This window comes from Botrytis byssoidea (assembly GCF_014898295.1).
Source record: "Botrytis byssoidea strain MUCL 94 chromosome Unknown BBYS_001, whole genome shotgun sequence".
NCBI classification, from domain to species: Eukaryota; Fungi; Ascomycota; class Leotiomycetes; order Helotiales; family Sclerotiniaceae; genus Botrytis; species Botrytis byssoidea.
In genome coordinates this window covers 1,198,678-1,222,047 of record NW_024065842.1, presented here as the reverse complement: position 1 = coordinate 1,222,047, position 23,370 = coordinate 1,198,678, and the positions used below count along the sequence as shown (strand labels likewise).

Below are 23,370 nucleotides of genomic sequence, written 5' to 3'. Positions count from 1 at the left end.
CAATTGATTTACATTATTAGATATTAAATATATATGCCCTCGGCCATGACTTCAGATTAATCTGAGCAATATGTCATATCACTGTGACATGGTGAGCTTGCACTCGAATTCTAAATCCCCTACATCCAGAATACAATGCGTCCTCTTCCTCATATGCTCCTTTATTCGACCTTCAGAACCTTCTCCCCCCCATATCTCCATACTCCTTGGTCAATGCAAGCTACATCTCAGACCCACCAGCCGTAAGCACCGTTAGTCCACTCAGGCGCGTTTGCTGGAGGGCTGGAATCCGCATCTGCATCATCCAATCTTTCTCGTACGATTGTAACTTGCTCACTAATATTTCCCGCAGGTCCCACCCTATTCAATGTTCTCCTCAGCTCATCAAACGCATTTACACGATCTATTGTACGCGAAGCTCTTGGCCTTGAATCAGCAATATTTGCAACTGCACCTCCAAGCATTCTTCTCAACCTTTCCCGACCTTCTTGAATGACACCTGGGACGTTGTTTCTTTGATATTCAACAATATTTCCTTCCCGGTCAATGATTCTGTTAATGGGACCTCGACAGAAGGGACAGTTTACTGGTCGGACATCGGGTCTTTGTCGTTGGGTTTGGATCCAGGTCTGGATACATACAAGACAGAATCCGTGGTTGCATGGGTGTACGAGGACGGCATTGGGAGGAGCAGGGAAGGGAGAAAGACAAATGGGACATTCGCTTGTACCGACGGCGGTTGATGCTTCGGGAAGCTGTGGTGAGTTGACTTCGGGAGTTGCTCGTGCTTGTTCGCTGTTGGCCTCGGGAACCTGTGATGCGCTGAATTCACGAGGTATTTGTGCTTGCTCACTGATTCGAGCTGAGAATGTAATAGTATCTGCGATGTTGATAGAGCTTGTGGCTCTTACATGCGGGCGATAAATTTCTCTTCTCGGAGTGTAGACTTGACCGGTATCTGGCGCATCTCTGGCTGTTACCAGCGGGAAAGGCCTGTATCTTTTCGGAACATAGACTGAGCTGGGATTCGAGGTATTGGGATAGTTTCTGGCTGTAGCCGGCAAAGGATCATATAGTGTCGGAGTATAGTCTCGATCAGGATCCCTCCCATTACTGTCCATCATGCGTCGTGCACGTGAGGCGTACATGGCGCCAACTGTAGGGTGTGCATCAGAGGCTGTCTCATTGAGATTGTCCAAGAGACGCGTACGCGAGGCATGACGTCTGTCACTTTGAAAATTTAAGACGTAAGGCTCAGCTCGATTACTAAGACGCCGAGTTCGGTCAACATTTCTGGCACCAAGATCTGCATAGCTGGGGCGTGTTAATCCAGATCCGTCAACCGTCGTGGTATTCATTGTCCGATTTCTATATGGCCCATTGCGCACTATAGGAAGGATTAAAGACAGCGGGTGTTCATCCGCAATGCGAGTCGTGGGATCTCTTGTCCTGAAACTTCTCTCGGTGCCCGATAGCTCATGCATGCTTGGCATAGCTCTTGCGCGGGTTGATGTAGACGCTGCCAACGGGCGACTGTTCTCTGGAACATCGTCGGGGGGTTCTTCTGGGTTGGAAGCCATTCTTTCAAAGGTTCGACAATACTCTTATTAGTAGACTACACAAAGCTTTGCAGTGGTATTTGAAATCTTTAGTAAAAGACCTTCAAAGTTGCGGACGATACGGAAACCAGTCTATTATTTGACTTGAGTACACTAATAAGTTGAATTGTAATGTATGACAGATGTTGTTTGTTGTTCAATCATTTGGACGAAAGGATGCGTTCTTAAGTATCGCTTGATGTGATGTCATGGTACGACAGTATTGAATGCGACATGTCTTCTGCCGTATCAATATATACGGTTGATTCACGACAACCGGATCGCAGACTTAGTATACAGCAGTTTAGTTGGTAATAGCATCAGAATAGCAGAATCGTCATCTTATTCATCACGCACTGGTTCAAGAAAGAGCTGGAATTCACTATCCTGAACGCTCGAGAGGAAGCGGCTTGGCTAGTCCATCCAAATTTTGAAGTTTAAGATCTGAACTTTATGATTCAGTTCAAAGTTCGGAAACAAGCTTTTTGCTGCTATGATTTTTAGGAGAACGAAAAATGTCTGCATTCACGCATGGTGTATTCTTTCGTTTGATTTCGCCATGAATGCGCTGAATTTGAATCTAACTTTTTGATAAGTGTCAACATTCAAATCTACCTGTAGCACTTCACCTCAATATCCGTCATCGTATGTCAGATGTGGCGCCTTTCTTATGTCTTGATATATATGTATGAATAGATATAAACTTGAGTTCGAGAATCTTCTTGATCTCTCAGACCTAAAGAGACTTCGAGTTCTAGATTGGAATGGATATAAAATGCCTTGAAACAAAGAAACTACATGTTTCTTCCCCATTTTTACTTCTAGGTACACTCAATTTGTGTATATCGACCAATAAAATAATGTTCTCTAATATTTTGGCATATATGAATGGAATTTTAACTGGGGAAGTAGCAGATGGAAAAACAGAAGATTAGAATGGAAAATCACCTTCTCTCTCTGATAGTGGGTCATCTATTTAAAATGTAGTATCTCGGGTCTCGCTCTAGATTTTTGAGATAAGAAGTGAGGATATAACATGATAACCTGAGGACTGATGTGCTGTACTGTATTCATTTGAATAACCTTAAACCCTGAATTTATATTCTGTCAGTAACCTCAGGATGATCAAACGGAAGTTATTGGATACTATCTTCTGAAATAGTCAGGGAGGTAATAGAAAGTAGCAAATCATTACCAGTGTGTAGATATACAGATGGTTTTTCCTGAATATCTTAGACATAGGTATGTATCATAGGTAATCCCTTTTTAGGATTAAAGATGAACAGATTAAGATCCAGAGCGAATAACAACGACATATAATTCAAATTAAAACTGTGTTTCATCAAATAAAATAGCGAACACTCTCCGGTATCCTGTACAAGATCACAAACCTAATGAAAATAAATCTCTCCAACTCAAAGTAACCACAACGCAACAACACAAGCACCAAAAATCATGAAACAGGTAACGGACCAAAAGTGCCCATTCATTCTCGCTCCAGAGGCACCACTAACTGTAACCACCACCGGCGTTGAAGTAGCCGTTGACGAACTGCTCGATCCCGAAGTCACAGAACGAGTGGTTGTAGAAGGTGTGCTAGAGACGCTATAAGAAGCTGGCCCAGTCCCTCGTGAAGATTCTGTATCTATGCTGGCTTCAGTGTGAGGATAAGTGGTTTTTTCAGTTTGTGTAGGCGAGCTTGGTGTAGTTTGTGTGGGAAGTGTTGCAGCAGCAGGAGTTGGGAATGAGAGGGTGGCAGAAAGTCGTTTGAAGCTGGATGAAGCGGCTGCGGAGTCAGTTTCGTAGACGGAGATTGTGGTTGTGGTTGTTATCTGAGTTGAGCGGGTAGATGTAATGAGTTCTAGATGAATGGTGTAGTAGTAATAGTAGTAGCTCCAGTAATACCTGAGTGTTTGTTAGTGGGTATGTATGCCGATATGGCTTGGGATATCAACGAACCATGTGATTGTGTAATAATAATACTCATATACTGGTATTGGTGTCAAGGTAACAGATGATTCTGGAGCTATTGAAATTGACGACGGAATGACGGTAGAGGCGGTAGTGGCACTAGGTGTACTGATAGTTACACTACCAGAAGCATGTCCAGAACATGTTAAATCCGTGCAACATTTGATGCTACCCCTTACATTCACACAGATATTTCCAGCAGCGCAATAGCTTCCATCCGAACAGCAATTACCTCCATCCGGGTAGCAATAAGGATAAGTGCAGCAGTTCCATCCAACTTCGCATGTGAAACCTTGGCAACAACTCTCTCCAGGCTTGACGCAGAAGCTACTTCCACAGCAGTTTTCGTCTCTTGGACAACAGCCTACGTTGCCTTGATATTTGTTAGAATTTTCCCCAAAACAAGATTGAAGATAGCTTACTGGGGCATAGACAATATCCAGGGTCTTCACAGATAAGCACCCTTGGACTTAGCCATGACTTCAGCAAAGAACGCCCATCAAGAGGCGCCAATGCAGTACTATTATTTGTAGAAGAATGGAATTTCGAGGAAACTAAATCATCGAATGCTGGCGTTTGATTACCTAGAGCGGCGGTATAAAAGATCAGAGAGGGGAAAAGTGCTTGGGGTGTGAAAACATGGTGAAGATTCGAGCTCTTTCTAAACAAACTGATTTCGTCTTATCTTAAACAAAGTAAACTGGGTCCACCACATTATATATGGCCTTTATAACGCGGTGCTCAATATGATTCCCACTCATCTCTGTTGACACAGCTATCCGAGCTCTGCAGAAAATGGCTTACCAGGATTGCTGGAAGGCTGAAGTCTGATATAGCATAACTGCATATCTTGACAGCAAACCTGCTGCAGTACACGAGCACCCTATCTCCTCTTACACTTCAAAGCACTTTTCTTTATTATCCAGAATATCCAGAGAAGCCCCGCTAGTATCGCATTAGCCTTTCCTCACTTATTATCAAAGAATATCAACGCCATTACTTGTCACTTGATGCTATTGCTCTTGGCCACTTCACCTGGCAACGTTACAGGTCGTCAAACGACCAATGCCTACCCGAAAATATTACACAGCCCCCAAAACTCTTAGATGATATATACCATGGAGCAAATTTACCCCGACATAATCTTTCATGTGTCAGAAAATCTACCACCGCCAAGAAACGGGCTGACTTTCCACAATCTAGGCAGCAAAAATTACAATCAACTCATCGGTTTCATGACGCTGAACCTTAATCTACCAATTCAAGCCACTACGTAGAACGGAAATTTTAACCATAAATTGATTGTCGATATGTGCAGGAACGTGGCATGTAAGAACTGGAGAAGCTTCACATATTGGCCAGAAGTAAGAGAGCTTACCTAGGTATTTGCTTCATTATTCTTACGTAGCTTAGCGACCGCAGTATAAGGGAGTAACAACAGCAAGTAAAGCTTGGCAAATACAAAGAACTGTGTAATGTAAGAAATCTATAACGACTTCACTAAAGATGATTGTCGCGTGAATTGCTGTGGAGAATATCTGTAAAACGAGGGGTCTGGATGCAGATTAAACGAACTGTTCTCAATCTGCTATCAAAATAGGCATCGTGATAGAAAGGTTCCTAAACATCTCGTCCTCATACCACCTAGTCGTCGCATCAACTACCAGGAGGTAGTTGTTGTAGGTACGAACAAATCTCCGCATGAGTCAGCAACCCCACCCTGTACCATCCTGCATATCAACTTCACCTCCTCCCTGCAACGTAATATCTCGAGGAAAAATGTCTCAGCCCACCACAGATATACAGAATTACGAAGTGGATGATGCGTCTACTGCCGATGTAATTATTGGTGAGAATGCTCATGAGAAGAATTCTAAGAAAAATCTAGAGCTTTCCAAAAAGCCAAAGAGCACCCAGACAACTATCAGCGAGTCGAGTAATATCCCAAAACAAGCTATTCCGCCTATAACCCATTTCACGGAACCTACAACGACATATTGGCAAACCATCCTCCCATTCAACCACACCCCGCAAACCCCGCCCTATAGATATGGATTCCCAGCCAAACTACCCGACTCACGTTTCCTGGTTCTCCCAATCAGACCGCTGAAAGATAATCCCAAGCATGCGGTTGCCTCACTTCTAGTCAATCAAGCTTCCATGGAAGTAGTAGATACCCTCTCCAATTTTCTTGCCGATCTCGTGCGTCGTTTTGAGCCGGATGTTATTATTGGGCTTCCCACTTTGGGTCTTAGTCTGGCTCCGCTTGTTGCTAGAAATTTGGGCTTAAGTATGTTACATGTCAAGATTACTCCTTAAAAAATGTATCAAGGATAGAACTAATGGTTATTAGAAAGATATGTACCCCTAGGCTACTCCCGCAAATTTTGGTACGATGATGCGCTCTCCGCCTCAGTATCATCCATTACATCCCCAGAACTGGGGTTGAAGAAAGTATATTTGGATCCGCATCAATTACCTTTGGTTTTAGGAAATCGATGTATTATTATTGATGACGCAGTAAGTTCCGGTGCTACACTGAAGACGGCTTGGGATTTGTTGGAGAAGATTGGTTGTGATATTGTGGCTTGTGGGGTGGTGATGAAACAGGGGAATAAATGGGAACAGAAAATTGGGCAGGAGAGAGTAGATAAATTGGTTTACGTGTTGGAAAGTCCTCTTTTGGAGGCCTTCGATGAGGGATGGGCATTCAGATCTTGAAATTCGTGCTTAGGAAGAGGGGATTGCCAAATCTATCATGATTTTTCCGATTTTCGAGTTTGGTCAATCACCCTATCGCTTTAATTTTGCATGAGTAGAACTTGAATTTAGAATTTCCAGATCTTGTATGCCAAACTATTATAAAGTTGGAGAGGAATATTGCAACTTATTATTCTTGACAAGTTGGCTCATTAAGTCACAACATTCTTACCCTTAGTTCATGCATCTCAATGTTTCAAAGATCTTCATTCTTTTTCCTTTTTGAGTGCTGATGACCATTTCTTTTCATTATCATTCTATTTATTAATGTCTGTTCTTAAAGAAAAAATATATACAAATCGTGCACAGAATGTGTACCGTACTCAAATATCATAATGAATGTGATGGTGTTGGGCCTTTCATTCATGCTGACATATTCCTTTCATGTCTAACTCATTACACCGACTCCAAAATGCATTCCCTACCTGGGTGTAAGTATCCGATCCTTACCATCCAATGCGAGCCATACAAAAGAAAGATTCCGAACATTATGCATTTCATCTCTCATCTCATTTATTTTCATGTCTCGAAAAATTTTCTCGACTTATCTCAACTTTGCTCATAATATCAGATCATTTCAGATCCAAAATTCAACAAGTAGTGATGAAAAGACCGATTGGGGATGGGTTGTAATCCTCAAACCACCACAAATCAGTGTCACTTCCACCAGCAGTCATCTCATAGCTGATAGACTGTCCAGCTGGACAAGCGAAAGTATTAACAACAGTCCAGGAACCAGGTGTGATGGCCTTGCTACCGAAATCAGTTGCAGTGCTTCCGATAGAGTTATAGGTAGAGCTGGTGGTAACAGTGGTGCTCAATTGCTTGAAATCAATGGCTCCGGAACCGGAAAAGGTATAAGAAGAAGTCTCGAGCATATCTTGAGTAGGGAAGAGGAAAACGAGGGAGCAAGTCTTGGAAGCGTATGAAGCTGGAATGTCGAAGTTGAAGAGAGAAGAGACAGTGCTGTTGACAACACCATCGTAAGAAGTACCGTATGCTTTATCTGGGGATGCAGATGATACGGGAACGATTAGGTTGGGGGAAGAGTAGGTGCCGTCAAGGTTAGTAGGGCAAGAGTTGGAAGCTGAAGCTGTGGACGAGGACTTGGATGTGGCCGAAGAGACAATTGAGCTAGCAGACGAAGCCTTTGGTGTCGAAACGGCACTGGTAGTGGCTTGAACTTGGGAGGTGCTGACTGGGGCGCTGGAAGCTTTGACAGACTCGGTGGCGGTGACTTGTTTCGTGGAAACAGCAGTCATACTCTGCACCTGAGTAACGGTAACTGTAGAAGGAGCGGCAGATTGGACTTGGGTGAGAGTGACTGTGGAAGGAGCAGCACATGTTTGTTGTTGAGTTTGAGTAACCACAACAGTTTGAGCGGGAGCAGTCTCCTGTTGAGTCTGAGTTTCATGGACAGTCTGGCCAGCAGCGGATTGAACTTGGGTGATCGTGATTGTAGAAGGAGCAGCACATGATTCTTGTTGAGTCTGGGTAACCACGACAGTTTGAGCTGGTGCAGTCTGCTGTTGAGTTTGAGTCTCTTTAATAGTCTGACCGGGAGCAGTCGAAGTGACATAAATGGTCTTAGCAGATGGAGTTTGGGTGACAACAACGGTTTGAGCTACAGTAACGGTTGAAGCAGCACATGTCTGTTGTTGAGTTGTGGTAGCAGTAACGACTGAAGGCTTTGAAGATTCTGAAACTGTAGCAGACAATGAGGCCTTTGTTGATGGAACTAAGGTAGAGGACGAAACCTGTTGGGATGTGGATGTGCTCAATTTTGCTGATGAAGAGGATGAAGATGGGGCGAAACATCCACTAGCAGTCAATCCAATCTTTACACACTTATCCTGACCAGCAACAGGAGCAGTATAAATGTTGTAATCGTTGTCAGAAGATGGGCATGCATAGAAGACCGATGATCCAGATTGAGTGTATGTGCCATCTGCGCTGATAGCAAAACCACCTGTGGCGCTCATACCAGTATCGCATTGGTATTGGTTAGCCTCTGATGTTAAATAACATGGTCGGCCTTTGGAATCAGTGGTTTCACCGTTGTTGATTGTGAAGGCTGCAGTAGGGTGATTGCCAAGGATGCGGAGTTGGCCATCATCCAACTGACCAACGATACCGGATTGACCTCCCGATGAAGTGAGGGTATATGAGCAAGTGTCCCTTCTGATAGAAGCAGCTGAAGCGCCAACGGCGAGAGCGAGTGATGCTGATGCGGAATACTTCATATTAACGAGTGGAAGTTATTGTGTTATTAAGTTGATATTGTCGTTATAAGCTGGAAGATGTTGGCTGGGAAATTTTTTGGGAGGAAGCAACTGCTGTCTATATACTTTCTCGTCGGCATCTTTCCAAGCTACTAATTCTCGAGAGAAAACGATGACGCAGATTTGGTTTGTAACGACTTTTGTTTACATACGAAGTATACAAGAAATGGCTCACCGAAAGAACCGAATCAATGCGTATCGAACATCGATTCATTGTGAAAACCAGTATTCTCATGAGCTAAAGTGTTGATCAATATGCAGCCCATCGAGTGACATTCTTCCGAGAAAGATGATTCTCACAAAAATGCAATACACTTTACTTAGTTTGACATGATCTACAAGTCTATTATCATAAGCTCAACACCCCATAAAATGCACCCCTCGGCTGGGACCCATAGTATGGGTTGAACGATTTGTTGATTGAACAATGTCTCCATAGACCATCCATGAATGATCCATAAATAACTATGAACGAACGGACAAATTGCGGACAGCGGCATGAGATGTTCAGGAACGTAATCCAAAGATCGGCTAAGCATGCACTAGCTAGATTTTCACCTCAAGTGGACCATGACGAAACCATTCTTCCGGTCACCCCGTTGTGCAAAGGGGTAAGCTTCACAAACCGAAATTCGGAGAAGATGGGATCGCTATCCACATCGAAACATTTGGTAACTTTCTGAAGGCGGGGTATTCCTCTTATCGTGATACAGCCTTGTGCAAAGTATCTCCGTGTCAAAAGCCCATCGATTTCGGGTTTCGATATGCATGAAACAAATCTATCAGCAGTTAAGAATATGTGGATAAGATGTCAAAGTTTGTGAAATGGAGAGGTTGTTGATGAGGATCATGTCGTCATAATAAGTTTGTATATGGCTGACTGACAGGACCGAGGGATTTTTGTGCATCCAATATTGAAAGTAAATCTGGGTCCTCGTTTTCGCGAGGAATAAAGTCGGGTCGCGAAGATGCTATTTTTTACAAATTGCCATTTGTAATATTTGGGACGCCAGCACTATTCAGCGCTCTAGTTTAGCCTCTCTCGGACCTCTGTGCTAAGCTAGTGAGCGGGAAGTGGACAGTCCCACGATTTCACGTGATAATACGTACGCTTCTGTCTGGAAACACAAAAAAGCCTATACGAATGAACATGGCTAGTATGCTTCGCGGATAATGATTCCGATGTCAAAGATGATTCGTGCGATTGGAAGTGTGGAGATATGACGCCGGTAAGTCTGGGCTCTTGAAAGTCCGCTTTGAAGAAACGTAATAGCTGGCTTAAGTCTTGATATCTCTTGTAGAAGAAAACTTACTGCTGGCTGCATATATAGGTCTTACACAGCCTTACTCTTTGGTGGTGTTGGAACATAGAAAGAGTCGTCATCGTAGTTTTGAAATGGTGTCTGCAAAACGACCCAAACGAAAAGACAACAAACTAGTAGAGAATCGAACGCGGTGAATCCTTCACCAAAAGACCTTTGGAAATTGGCAATATCTATTATCTGAGCTGAGGTATTTGCAAGGTCAAGAAGGCTTTCGTACGCCCTCTATTGTCGTTTTGCAATGCTTCTAGGGAATCGAAGAATTGGCTTCAGTCGTCGTAATTAAGCACGCGTCTTCAGGTGCCATTTTATCTTTGGTTCCTTCTAGTCAAAGAGAACTTGATGAACGCCCATAGTTGATAAGAGAACTGGAAGCAATAAGTTTCCTTTTCCGCTCAGGGTATTGGGATCATTCCATGATAGTGGGATGAACTGAAAAGTCTCGACGTTCCGAAAGATAATGCTTACATAATCTCTGAGTTAGACCGTCTGCGGATGAGTGCCCGTTGATATCCGAAACCTCGGCACAACGTCCGGGTGTGGACGAACTCGAGCAAAAGAGCCGAGCCGGTCACGGCACTGCATTGACATCACAAGAATTCATTTGGCGCTTGAGCATCAAGATTTACGAACAAGGACTTTCTTTCAGAGATTTTCATTGCAGTGAACTGACTTCCCGTCCAAACTTCCAAGAACATCAATTCTCTTGTCATGAGTACCAGTATCAAGGAACATTATCACCATTGCCGGACAATGGATAAGTGTAAAGTGCGAGCAATTTGACGGAAGTTGGAGTAGAAATAGCTACTGGGAAAAGTAACTGATCTTCAAGTATTGCATATTCCTCTATGCCTTTCCCAGCACCATGGGTCTTTAGGAGGAGATTCCTCGTCTTCTTTGACAAGGCTTTCGTCCAATCTTTATATATTTCCACTGGGATCTTGGTTTGCATATGAGGTAAGATTTTGTGGTACAGAGATCATTTTGTGAAAGGTTAACAAAATCTCAAAGGGTCAAAGTTTTCTGCTTGCTGAAAGTGTCTTAAAAGAATAATACGCTCGATTTTCATACATGTTCCTCTCAGATGAGAGTCAAGTGGTACATTGACCTTTAATCTTGCTCCAGCAGATACATAAACACTGTGAAAGGCATAGAGAGCAAGGCAAGAAATCGTAACAGTGGTACCTAGCAGGGAGTTGAGCTTGAGGAGATCTCATCACTTGGAAGAACTATCTGAACACGCCACTTCAATGGCCGATCCACGTGCCAAATCCAAGCCGCGAAATTAATGAGATTGAGTAATTAACGGTACTCAAAGATACAATTGTATGTAACGTGTCTATATCTCCTCTTTCGTACCCAATTCGAGGGGAAAATGAGAGGTCTGATGTTTTTACTGAATGATAGAGTTGTGACCTGCTCCAATTTTAAAAATTGATAGATTTGATATGTGCCAAATTTCTTCCAGAACGAACTTATCAGTTATAATTGGTAAGTTGCCATTGAATTACTGGTGGTGATACTGAAGCTCTGATTTACCATGCTATTTCGACGCCAGGTGTCTGGTTGTAGAACAAATTTGGATTGTTTGTTCCACATATTTGGGTTGAGCCTCGAATGTCAAACTACTTGGAATTTTATTAGTTTCCTGACTCCCGAGGTCCTGCAAATCACCGTTTTAGCATTCAGAGATTTTCATGTCTTTCTATGCTTTTTCGAAGCTTTCGATGACTACACTAAGAATGCTACCATAGATTGTACATCGATGCATTGCCAAAATTATGCTACTCAGAAGGTAGCTAGTATCTCAGGAATTCAATCAGCATTGAGTATCTAGGCAAATCAGTCATCATTTTGTATACCATTAAAATGGAGGGTTTTGAGGGAGATTGAATATGAATTATGATCAGCGAAAACACTGGTTTCAATAGTATGAGAGCCGAAACTTGTCCCTAGTGGTGGATTATTTCAAGTTGTCTAAGAATTAGTTAAATGCGAACACCATGAAGCAGATGTCTTGGAGAGCCAGGGAATTCCTTTGATAGCTTCGCTATCTACTATGACAATATAGAAGTGTCCAAATTTATGCCACACAAAGGTTCTAGTTAATAGCCACAGGTACACCATTGCTGTTGACAAAAGGGCAGGAAGAGAGACCATGTTGTTCTCTAAGCTGGATAGAACTGAAATATATCACCTGCTTTGTGGTCATTGATGTACGGGTGCTGAGTTTGTCTGCCAGCAAAGAGAAAATGCAAAAGTCATTACCATACTACCCAAGACTAGATGTACGGCAAGGAACTATGCTTGTGTTTGACAGTTGAATACCACATCAATATTACTCGTTGATCTCTGAGAGTCATTAACCAATACAAACAACACTGTGAGTCCAGCCATTGAGATACCTAGTACATCATGATCATTCACGACGCTGGACAGTATTGATATTGAAGATTGACTGATGGCTGAAATCTCTCTTAAGGAAGAGGGACCGAGGGACCGAGGGACCTGAGAACTACTTTGGTAGTCCAGTGAAAGCACTAGAAATTGAAAGAAATAGAAATCCATGTGCAAATAACTAACAAGTTGTGGAAATTGGGGGGGGAATAAGATAAAAAGTAAGTGGTGGAAACATACAATGATACTTTGAAAGCAAATTTAAACTCAAAACCAATCAATACATTTTTAATCTGCGAGTAACTTATATATACCAATTAAGACAAGAGAATGAAAATGACATACCCAACAATGAATGTAAATTATATGTATCATGTGATTCACTTCTGTCAAATAGTATGAGAATGAGGGGGTGGAGTCCGAGCGGTAGCCTAAACTTAATTAATGTACTAAATTGGACTAAATTGGACTAAATTGGACTAAATTATCCTAACTACAGTACCTTAGTTTTAGGCAGTCTCGAGTCTCTCGACTTCCTTATAATCTTCTCAACACATCCTCACATCCTCACAATCACACAACAATTTTACAACAACCTTCTCAACAATCTCTCTGATCAAGGACATTCTTATCCAGATCAAGAACATCCAGAGAAATTCAACTGAAACAAATTCCTCAGAATTATTTAAAAGAAGCAATCACTTTTCACAATGGCATTCGACTACCAGTCAAGTAAGGTCTTCGGACTCAATTTCAAAGAACATGATGCAAGAAAGATGCGCCATGTCTTAAAACACTACGGAAAACTCCCAGAAAACCAGGGTGATAGACTTGCCATTTTTCTTCGTCTCCAGACTATTGAAACAAGTCTTGATGAAGAGGTTTCTGAGAAAGTCAAGGAATGGTTCGAAAATGGTGGTGATTTCCCATCAACTCATCCCGTGACTGCACCTGCGGAAGAGTCCAGCGGAGATGATGGAGAAGATGAAGCAGACGAAGATAAAGAAGAGGATTCCGATGAAGAAGAGGGCTCTGATGATGATTCAAGTTCCGATTCTGGTGCTTCCGTCAATTCTGGTCACGAGTTGCAGTGGGAAGATAGAGAAAGAGCCTTGAGACGCCACCCTGGAATGGATATCTTCGACCTTTTCCCTCAGCGTAAGTTACATGCCCTCTAATACTATCATATCTTTTGTGTGTATACCTACTTGAAAATTGTATTGAACTCTTTATCTAGATCCTGACAATCCCGAACGCGACAACTACATCTTCGGCGCCGAACCTGATAATGGTCAATTTGGAATGGAGCCCAACAGCACAGATGATGAAGAAAGCTCGGAAACTGAGGAGAGCGAAGATAAGACGGATAGTGAAGACGACGACGAGGACGATGAAGACGATGAAGACGATGAAGAAGCCGAAGACGACGAAGACGACGAAGAAGTTGAAGAAGAAGAGACCAAAGATGAATCAGGAAGTGACGAAGCACATGATAATTCCCACAATCTACCTGACAAAGTGGAATGTGTTATTTGTTCTGAGGATGTCCTAAGAGTGAACACCTGGTCTAATATCACGGGTGACTGTCGACACCCAGATACTTTACTTTGCAGGGAATGTCTCGATCTATCAATCACCACAGATATAGAGTATGGATTTTTGAACGGTATTAAGTGTCCGCTTTGTAGTGCTATCCTCACTGATCACGATATTCTTTTCAAAGCATCTTTGGGTGTAGTTATCCGGTCGGTAACTCTTATTGGTTCTTTGTGTTCATTGCTAATTGTCGAACAGTTACTCTTACTTGAGAGAAATAGCTTCCAGACCCGATACCTTTGTAATGTGCTTAGGCCCCAAGTGCGGTGGAGGTCAAATACATGAAGGCCCGGAGCCATTGATGGTTTGTGACCATTGTAAATTCAAGACTTGTGTCAAACACAAGTTACCATGGCACCAAGGACAGTCATGCGACGAATTTGATGTCGATGACTCGCAAATTGAACGTTTGGAGCAGGAAGAGGCCACAGCTAAGCTGCTGGCAAAGGATTCTAGAATTTGCCCAAAATGCAAAGAATGCGTTGTGAGAAGCGATGGTTGTGACCATATGGAATGTATGTATAGATACACCTCTTCATACAGGCTCACTACTAATAATCAATACTTAGGTCGTTGTGGAAACTCCTGGTGCTACCTTTGCGGTGCCGACTGGGAAAATATCCTTAGACTCGGCGGTGCAGCACATGGTAGAAACTGTCCCAATAACCCCGATTCCCACAGTCGCACTCGAAGCCAGAATTTAGCCAATGAGACAGCCCTCACCAATCTGGTACATGGCGGCCCTGTCAACGAGGCTCAAACTCGAGCCAAGTATGCTAAACAAGCTGCGAGAAGAGAGGCAATGAGACCATTGGCATTGGCTGCTGCTGAGCAGAGGATGAAAGAACAGGCTCTAGCGAAGTCAGACTCCGAGTAAGTATTCACTCATATCACACTCTCATTCCAGATCCTCTTCACCACATTTTTTGACCCTCTGGCACGTCTACAGTTTCGAGTGAAGCTCGCATCCTTTTATTCTTCTCAATTACTAATTTTTCTAAAGTTCCAGTACCAAGTCCGGACCACCCAAGAAGAGGACCAAGTTGGTAAGCGCTTGGGAGGAAAAATGATTGTACGACAAGACGAACAGCACACTGGATTAAGAATTTGAATTTTTAGCAGACTTAATTGGCATTGGTGGATACTTAGGATGGAACGATTTTGATGCGAAGGCGTTTGTATAACTGTCTGCGCATAGGATAGGCGAAGGGATACATGTATCAGGGGGTTTTGTGATACCCATTGGTGGTGATTACCTTGCAGATATGGCGTTGTCCAATCAGCAATACTGTGAAGATAATATTGAGCAGATTAATAATAGTTTTTCCCCTCATTACTTAGATTGTATGCATGATTTTGTGGCTCCAAGTGACTGTGCATATCAATCCAGAATTTGACCTTCACTTCTAATAAGCATGAGGTACTTAATCTCCAAACTCCAGATGTTAAGAATCACACACTATTTTCTTGGGTGCTATGTTTTCAATCATGTTTTTGGTGTTGAAGTAATAAATGTCGATGGTACAATGTGACGTTTTGAAGGTTGCAATTGAACAAGTGACAGAGACGAGTATGCGACCAAAAGCTGCCTCGCACTGTGGCACCCAAACAGCTCTGATTTACCTAGAGGCTACTTTAGATTCAAGCCATTACTCTGAAAATTCTCGATACATTGCATCATTGATATTTTTCCCGGGTATGATTTTATGTATACACTATATGTAATTTCTGGGTGTTGGTAAGGTAATCGTGGGATATCTTTAGCGACGAGGTGGAGTTTCGGGGCGGGAATGGTTTTTATTTTTGTCTTCACTTTGAATGTTGAGGGAAGTTGCGTCTTTACTTTGATCACTTTGCTCGATATTTATAATTGTCGACGCTGGTTCTATGCTCATTGTATATATACTTGGGTAGGTGTCTGTGGGCGTTTGGATGGTGATAATTATCATTATCATTATTATTAAATATTAACTATTGAATTATATCCGCTGGTGTGATACATTAAGTAATGTATACATATTCGATACATATTCTCGCTTGGTATCTGTGATATCATATCAAGATCTCTTTCCTCCTATTATCTATTCATCAACAAATCCATCATTATATCCTAGATATTGTATGGCAAAGCCCCCTATCCGAATTTCTAATATTCATGTCCAGCGAATTCTTTTGAAAGAAATGCTCGGCGGATCCCAACCAATATTCTCAGACTCTTTCTCGAGCCAGGAAAACCACAATTTCAGCAGAATATCTCTAGTACAAGTATCGAGCTCATTATGATCCTCCATAAGAACAAGGCCCTCACTGAGAATTTCTTTTATAGCACTGCAAGCCGGAACTACGTATATGTGCTCCAGCTTTTTCAGTTTACCGATGAACAGAGTCGAGTGTTTGGGGGGCTCTAGCAAGAAGTTGCCCTTGTAAAGAGTCAATAACTCTCGGAAATTCTCGAGATTTATTACCAAACGTTTCACGCTGTCAGAAGGATATATATTGATGTTCTGATAGTTTTCCAAAAATACTTCAGAGAACCACAGGACATCTTTATCTGGACGAAACTGGAATTGCTCCAGGATGAGCTCGTCTAGCGCGTGCCATCCGTATCCACGGGTTATGGTAAGGTATTGGAAGTCTCCTTTTTGCATCTTCCACTTTCCGCCAGCTTGGAGGAAGGCGTCGATGCGATCGCTGGGTAGTCTGGTACTTGGCGAACGTAGTCTGGTTTCGATATTGATTGGCATCATACGTGGTGTGCTTTCAAGTGCAGCCTGGTACATGACCTCGCATTTGAGTTCTCGAGGAAAACAATCATATAGTGGAAATCCCGGGATGGTAGGCTCCAGTGGGAGTTCTCTTGGAGAATTTGAGACAGTTTTTGAGACAGTTTTTGAGACAGTTGTAATGGATGTTTGTATTCTTGAAGAAATTTGAGTGCTTGATTGAGTTTCAGAAGCTTCGCTGGTGTGTGTTGGAGGTGCTGGGGGAGTGAAGCTCGCTTTCTCGAAATCAAAGTATGATGATTGAGGCATGTGAGCTAGCGAGGGGTGCTCGGGGTGCTCGGGGCCGGAATTAAGAGATGTGTAATGTATGAGGGTAACTATGTTGCTTTCGATTGTCCGATAGTTGCTTAAAAGTCTGTAGAGTCTGGCTTGAAGTGAAGATTGTGTGAAATGGATTTTTTTCTCGAGTGAAAATTGTTTGGAGTGAGAGATACTTATAGTGAAGAGTGATAGCTATAAGCTTTTATCTAGTATTAAGTTAACGGTCAAGTAGCAAAGAAAAAATGGTTCGTGTCTAGCTTACATACTAAGAAATGTTTTAGGGAAAATCAATTGAATTTTGACATATAAGTTGTGACAAGTAAGACCGTCTATGTCTAGAGAAAGGGGCTAAAATGATCTGCATTGTGCACTACATATCATTCTGGAGAAACTTTTTGGGCGATCATTCTTGGACGGTTATAACTGGACAATTCAGAAAGAAATAGTCTTCTATTAAAGGAAGAACTCATATGACAAGTGCGTAATTCCATGCTAGATTCATCCTAAAAGATAAAGTAATTCTGAAACGGTGACACCTAGCAGATCCTGAGCGAACTCTAAAAGAGGGACTAAACTGGTGCCCATGTGACTTAGACCTCGACTCAAATTAATTCTACTTGACTTCATTGGCACATCAAGAAACAATCACCAAAGTCCATTTGTACACACTTGTTCTTGAACTTTGTCGTCTGCTTTGAAATATTCTCTATGTTCTATTATTCTATTTCTGAACATGTCTATTCTTCCTATGCTATGTGACTATCATATGACAAAATCTGTGATCACCAACGCAGACGCTTACATACACTTCATGATGAACAATCCATCCGCTAGCATGTAGACCTCTCTCTAAGTCACAAAATCGACCTACCCTAGGGAGAATATGTCAATATCCCAACCGAATGCTCGATTAAGGCGTCGTCCAAAAAATCTGGCCGTCCTAAGACTAAGCTTCCCAGGATGAGGTTGATGAAACTGGATACTTCTCTTCAATTTATCAGTATGTTTCTCTTGCTGTGTAAAATGCCAGATGCTGCCATATAGTGCTTCTGAATTCAATCCTCCTGCGGCCATTGCTTGAAGGAATTCTTGCCACGAAATTTCTCCGGGTGGATCTTTCTCTGAAGGTGTGTAGAACAATGCTGTAAAGACACGGTATGTCCTCTTGTTCACTTTGATTGTCTCTCGCGGTGCTTCATCTTCTTCTGTCTCTGGAACCTCTTCAGTCAAAGGCGCAAATTCTTCAGATGGCTCCGCTTTCTGGGACTTCGACTGGGCTTTGGCTTTGATTGTTCCGTCACCCAACTCTAAAGACTGGGTGCTCTTTCCTTCTTCGATTCGCACATTTTGGAAAGAACTAACTAGCCCGTTATCAATTGAAGTGCGTTGTTGACGAGACTGCTTGAGCTTGGCAGCCGTCTCGACCCATTCTGGCGTTCGAATGAGTCTCCTTTGGTTCGAGATAAGATCCTTAAAGGCGCTAGTTAATGTGGTATTTCCGGAAGCCTCAAGATACGCTTGGTCAACGCGATCCCAGACCTTATCAAGCAACTCCTCAGCCTGTCGCATTCTGTGGTTATTCGCCGCATTTCGGCGTCTCTCTGCAGGGTAGCGAAAGCAGTTGGGTGATTCGACAAGCTTTGCAAGCTCGTCTTTTGCTTTGGTTTCCAGATTTGCAAAAAAATCCATCGTGCGTTTCCATTTAGAGTCCGTAATGGCTTTTATGGTGCCATCAAAGGTCTTGAGTTGTTGGTTTACCGTTGATGCCCAAGGTTGATAAAGATATAAATCCCGGCTTATCGAAGCAATAATGCCAACGTCCGATAAAATTGACTGCTCCAAAGTCATGATTCTGTCCCTTTCAGCTGGGTTTGCTAGCAGATAACGCTCGAGCTCATCAAACAGATCCGGCAGCGAGCAATACAGAATAGCCTCATTTTGAGACAACTCATACAGTATAAAAAAGAGCTTATCCTGCGCTCCGGCTTTTATGTCTCGCTGTATGGCATAAGAATAATTAAGTAGTATATCTTGAAGGACGCTGGGTTAGAAGGTATTTGAGAACACAATCTCTCGCCTTAAGATATCCATTCTCAAATAATCACTAGCCCGGCTTAGATTGTCCCAGAAGCACACGAATGCTCTTTCATATTCAGGTGGAAGCTGCCTGTCACAAGCGATCTCTGCCGAGTACTTTCTTTCAAGATTTCGCCAGTGCCAAAAATCATCCCGCAGATTGTTCCAAAGAAGTAAGGAAATACATGCATATTCGAGGATGACGAGTATTTCCAATCCTTTCGCATCTTCGTCGCTGGAAAAACAATTATCTTTGTCTTGGGCATCAAGCATCTCGACGAAATAACTAGGATCTTCCCTTAAAGACCATAGGTGGTCTTCTGCTGCGGCACGTCTCATTTCAAGGAGATCTTCTATTCTTTGAAAGTCGATTTGACTCGGTGGTCTGTAAAGAGACTCGGTTGCAGAAAATAAAAGACTCAGCCGCTGAGAAGAGGATGGAGAGATATGTTCAGGTTCAGTGACGTTATTAAAATCATGATTGTCGTCTAGAAGCGTTGGAATGTCATGGAGGATTACTGAGCAACACTTCACGAGGAATTGATGCGTGAAAACCTGTGCTCTCAATACCACCATTGCTTTTCCTGGAGAGAATCCTAGGCCAGATGCATAAGCCTCATCCGATCTTTCCTTTGACTCTAGGAACTCGATGTATTTTCCCGAATCTGGATTTTTGAAGACGACGGCGCGTTTCCATGGTGTCAATCCATCATAGATCTTCGGTTCTGGAATCTCCCACATGTTTAACCCGAAGTGTATAGCGTAGAGATCTGCATTTACAAATAGATGTGGGGAATATCGACCTCTCGAGTTCAAAAAAAGAGGCAGAAACATGCCTTGTGTGAGGTCTTCTAGATTGATATATGGCGTCTCCATAAATTTCTGGTACCCGTTCGAGTTGACGGGTGCGCCAGTCCAACGAGCTCGCAGATTATCAAATTCCGGAGCATGCTGTTTTTGAATCTCGGGATATACTTCTCGTAGAAGTTGTGCACGTTTGTCCTTTGATTTTTTGGGCCAGCGCTTGCGTATGACTGCTTCATATGCGCTCAAGATTTTTCGAAGGAGATTCCAATTTTTCGTGAGTTCTTCTGCGTTCAGGATGGCTGCGGCGATTTCGTCTTCTTTGAGTGTTATGGGCCGTTGCATGTCAATTTTGGCGAACATTCTCGACATTCTTGTGGTGTATAGGTCTTCAACTGACTTTCTAGGTTTATCACGCCTCATGTTATAAGTCAACTACCCCACTTTCCGACCACCCCCTGTTTCCGACCACCTAAAAAAATCATATTATCTACACTTAAAACTTTAATAACTCAATAACTATTGAACTTCAATAAAATCGCCTGTAGAATCACTTTCTATAGCACTAGAGCTATCATCTCCCTCAATTTCACGATCTCCCGCTTCAATTTGTGTACGCCTTATAGCTCTAATCCCTGCGAACTTCGAATTTGGAGATACCACAACCTTTCGCCTTTTTCTAGGTAATGCTTCATCTAATTGATATTCTAGCTTTCTAATCTTATTCTCTGCCTCTAAGAGTTTATAATCCTTAGCATCGAATCCTTTTATAATCTTGCGAAATAGTAATCTTTGTGTTGGCAAATCGATCTCCTTCTCTTGAATCATTATATCTCTATATTTTCTGATATCGGCTCCTTTTTGAGGGGTTTTCCATTGAATAAACAATGAATGTATATTCCATTGAAGAATAGGATCATCATCAGATTCAGGATTAAGTGATAAAACCTCTTTATTGCTATTTTCAAGCAAAAGTCGACTCATAAGAGGTTTAGCCATATTTTTGGGCCAAAGACCACTAGCTTGCCACCCAGACTTGATATTTTGAATAGTTAAACCTTCTATTCTAGCCTTCTGATAGCAAGAAAGGAAATTGCGCTTTCCAATTGGTGAGGAATCGGATAATAGACTTAATTTATTAAGTTCGATTCGATATGCACTTTTTAGGGGTGAGAACACAGATAAATCGAGTGGTTGTAGTACGTGTGATGTATGTGGTGGGAGAAATAAGAGATATATGTTGTTATTGAAGCATTCTAACATAAATGCTGTAGTTTCATGGCTTCCGTGTCCGTCCAAAATGAGGAGTCTTGAATTTTCCGGCTGAATAGGGGTAGTTTGAGGGATATAGATCTTTTTCAGCCATTCTAAAGCTGTAGCATCTGTAGTCCATCCATTTTCTGTAGCGGTAAAGTTCCAACCCTTAAATAGAGTCAAATCGGTTGGAAACCATTGTTGTTGAACTGATTTTCCCTTATATATTACAAGGGGAGTAATGCTTTTTCCATTGGCTGAAATGCATTCTATAAAAGAGGTCCAAATTCGAGATCCAGATTGCTTTTTTTGAATAAATCTTCGATCAGTGCTTCCTACTACTAGTTCATTAAGACCCTGACCCTTCATTATACCTGCTTCATCCATATTCCATCTATTGGCCGGCTTAATAGCCTTGATTTCAGGGATTGCGAGGTTCCGGAACCACTTCTTAATAATATCAGATGTAGCACCTGAAACTCGTGCAGAATCGATTTGATATTGCTTCTTAGTTCCAATATTAGGATGCCTTTGAAAAAAGCTATGTATCCATTTCTTTCCAAGTGAGGGATCCTCTTCTTGTACAATAAGGAGGTGCTCTGCCATCTCTCTGATTTGATGATGTATAGGGCTAGTACTAAGAGCTTCCTATACTAATATCCATTCTACTAGTTGATTCTCCTGAATTGGAGATAACTTTTGAAGTATTTGGGCACCTTTTTGATGTGAAACTCCATTATATATTCGATTGTGAAGTGTGGTATGTGGAACACCATAATCCAAGCTAGCTCTTTGTATACTTGCTCCATTTGTAATCGCTCTAAGAGCCTCTGCGATATCTTCTTTGGTATATCTATTCTTCATATCACAATTATGATAATATCAAAATTTCAAATTAATTGATTAAAGCATCGTTGAGTTATTCAAAGTGTAAATTTTATAATTACTCAAAGCGGTGTGGTTTTCGAGGTGGTCGAAAAGAGGGGGTGGTCGGAAAGTGGGGTAGTTGACTTAGCTTACAGGCTTATAGATCTCCATTGTGGCTGCGAACTATATTCGTTGTTTATAATGAGAAGTTGGATATTTGAGGTCAGAATCCGTTTCGGTTCCAATAGATTTGGAATTGATGTATGATTAAAAATTGGCTAGTCGGGGCTCAAATAGCAATTAGACAAATGAAGTGACTGTACTTTTGGGAATGTGTTAGATTACTTTCATGAAAGAGGGGAGTTGAGTTCTAAAAACCTTAAAGACGTCTAAATTCGACAGGACTGAGCTTGATGTTCAAGCAATGTGCAAGTGGTTGAGGATTGAAGATTGACGGTTATTCAGCAAGGCAGTTTTAGGTGCCTAGGTAGGTATTGAAGCTTTAAGGTGATTAGTTTTTGAAACAAAGTAAATGTCGTAAGAACTGCAAAACAATGACCAATATAAACAAATTTGTTCAAAATATAGTAAATAACACGAGTAATCTCAGCAGCTTGTAAGCTTAACTATGGAAAATGTAATATTGAAATTAGATGGACAAAAAAAGCTGTATTTATTGCTCTTCGGCTTAGTCATTTCGGATTCGACTAATCTCGGAACGTAGATAATTATCCTAGAGTGAACATATTTAGCAAGCCTTTCAAGTGAATCATTGTTCCAGCAGTGGGGCTCTTCAACCAGAGTTATTTTCTGATTGTGAGCATGAGGTTTGATGATTTGACTATGAAGGGGTAATTCTGGGTAGTTCTTCTCGGATGGTTATATGTGGATCGAAATGAGCAGGAAATGAGCAGGAAACACGATACAAGAAGAGGAGGAGAGTATGTGATTGAAGAAACTGATTCTTCTAGAAGGGAGACTTTGGTGTGTGCTTGTGTTTTGTGAAAGTTACTATAGAGTGAATATCCTGTAGCTAGAGTTTTCAGGTGTCGTGTATGTATATAGAGCTTTGTGAAAGAAGAGCAAGTTGTCTACTTTTTAGACATGAATGATGTTGGTTATGATGATGTATTAAGAGAACAAGCAACATTGTGTTAGTAGAAATGATGTCTATTTATGAGGAGAGAGTAACCTATTTGTCTAATGCTACGAGTCAAATGCACTGTAAAGCTCATACTACGAATCACTATGCAAACCTACATCACATCACTACAAATTTTTTTTACTTAAATAACCACAGAGGACAAGAAGACAGCAAACAGGCAAAACAACAAACAGTTGTCCTTGATGACTCTCTCTAACAAACTGATTTCATAACTCTCTTTATTTTTGAGACTAT

At 41.8% G+C, this 23,370-nt stretch overlaps 7 protein-coding genes across 7 annotated transcripts; 2 read left to right on the top strand and 5 right to left on the bottom strand.

The window, feature by feature from the left end:
• Nucleotides 1–227: 227 nt before the first annotated feature.
• EAE97_000360 (uncharacterized protein) lies at nucleotides 228–1,580 on the bottom strand (the record flags this gene model as incomplete). Its single annotated transcript, XM_038870870.1, has 1 exon — nucleotides 228–1,580. The coding sequence occupies one exon, from the start codon at nucleotides 1,578–1,580 to the stop codon at nucleotides 228–230; it is 1,353 nt and encodes a 450-aa protein (XP_038738231.1).
• Nucleotides 1,581–3,013: 1,433 nt separating this feature from the next.
• Nucleotides 3,014–4,416, bottom strand: EAE97_000359 (uncharacterized protein; the record flags this gene model as incomplete). Its single annotated transcript, XM_038870869.1, has 4 exons — nucleotides 3,014–3,503; nucleotides 3,558–3,942; nucleotides 3,992–4,153; nucleotides 4,374–4,416. The coding sequence occupies 4 exons, from the start codon at nucleotides 4,414–4,416 to the stop codon at nucleotides 3,014–3,016; spliced, it is 1,080 nt and encodes a 359-aa protein (XP_038738230.1).
• Nucleotides 4,417–5,348: 932 nt separating this feature from the next.
• Nucleotides 5,349–6,290, top strand: EAE97_000358 (uncharacterized protein; the record flags this gene model as incomplete). Its single annotated transcript, XM_038870868.1, has 2 exons — nucleotides 5,349–5,859; nucleotides 5,923–6,290. The coding sequence occupies 2 exons, from the start codon at nucleotides 5,349–5,351 to the stop codon at nucleotides 6,288–6,290; spliced, it is 879 nt and encodes a 292-aa protein (XP_038738229.1).
• Nucleotides 6,291–6,919: 629 nt separating this feature from the next.
• On the bottom strand, nucleotides 6,920–8,572 carry EAE97_000357 (uncharacterized protein; the record flags this gene model as incomplete). Its single annotated transcript, XM_038870867.1, has 1 exon — nucleotides 6,920–8,572. One exon carries the CDS (start codon nucleotides 8,570–8,572, stop codon nucleotides 6,920–6,922), a length of 1,653 nt encoding a protein of 550 aa, XP_038738228.1.
• A 4,468-nt stretch (nucleotides 8,573–13,040) lies between these two features.
• EAE97_000356 (uncharacterized protein) lies at nucleotides 13,041–14,996 on the top strand (the record flags this gene model as incomplete). Its single annotated transcript, XM_038870866.1, has 5 exons — nucleotides 13,041–13,488; nucleotides 13,568–14,075; nucleotides 14,125–14,441; nucleotides 14,496–14,799; nucleotides 14,930–14,996. The coding sequence occupies 5 exons, from the start codon at nucleotides 13,041–13,043 to the stop codon at nucleotides 14,994–14,996; spliced, it is 1,644 nt and encodes a 547-aa protein (XP_038738227.1).
• A 1,083-nt stretch (nucleotides 14,997–16,079) lies between these two features.
• EAE97_000355 (uncharacterized protein) lies at nucleotides 16,080–16,958 on the bottom strand (the record flags this gene model as incomplete). The annotated part of the gene is made up of 1 exon (XM_038870865.1): nucleotides 16,080–16,958. One exon carries the CDS (start codon nucleotides 16,956–16,958, stop codon nucleotides 16,080–16,082), a length of 879 nt encoding a protein of 292 aa, XP_038738226.1.
• Nucleotides 16,959–17,837: 879 nt separating this feature from the next.
• On the bottom strand, nucleotides 17,838–20,195 carry EAE97_000354 (uncharacterized protein; the record flags this gene model as incomplete). The annotated part of the gene is made up of 2 exons (XM_038870864.1): nucleotides 17,838–18,968; nucleotides 19,038–20,195. 2 exons carry the CDS (start codon nucleotides 20,193–20,195, stop codon nucleotides 17,838–17,840), a joined length of 2,289 nt encoding a protein of 762 aa, XP_038738225.1.
• Between the last annotated feature and the right edge of the window lie 3,175 nt (nucleotides 20,196–23,370).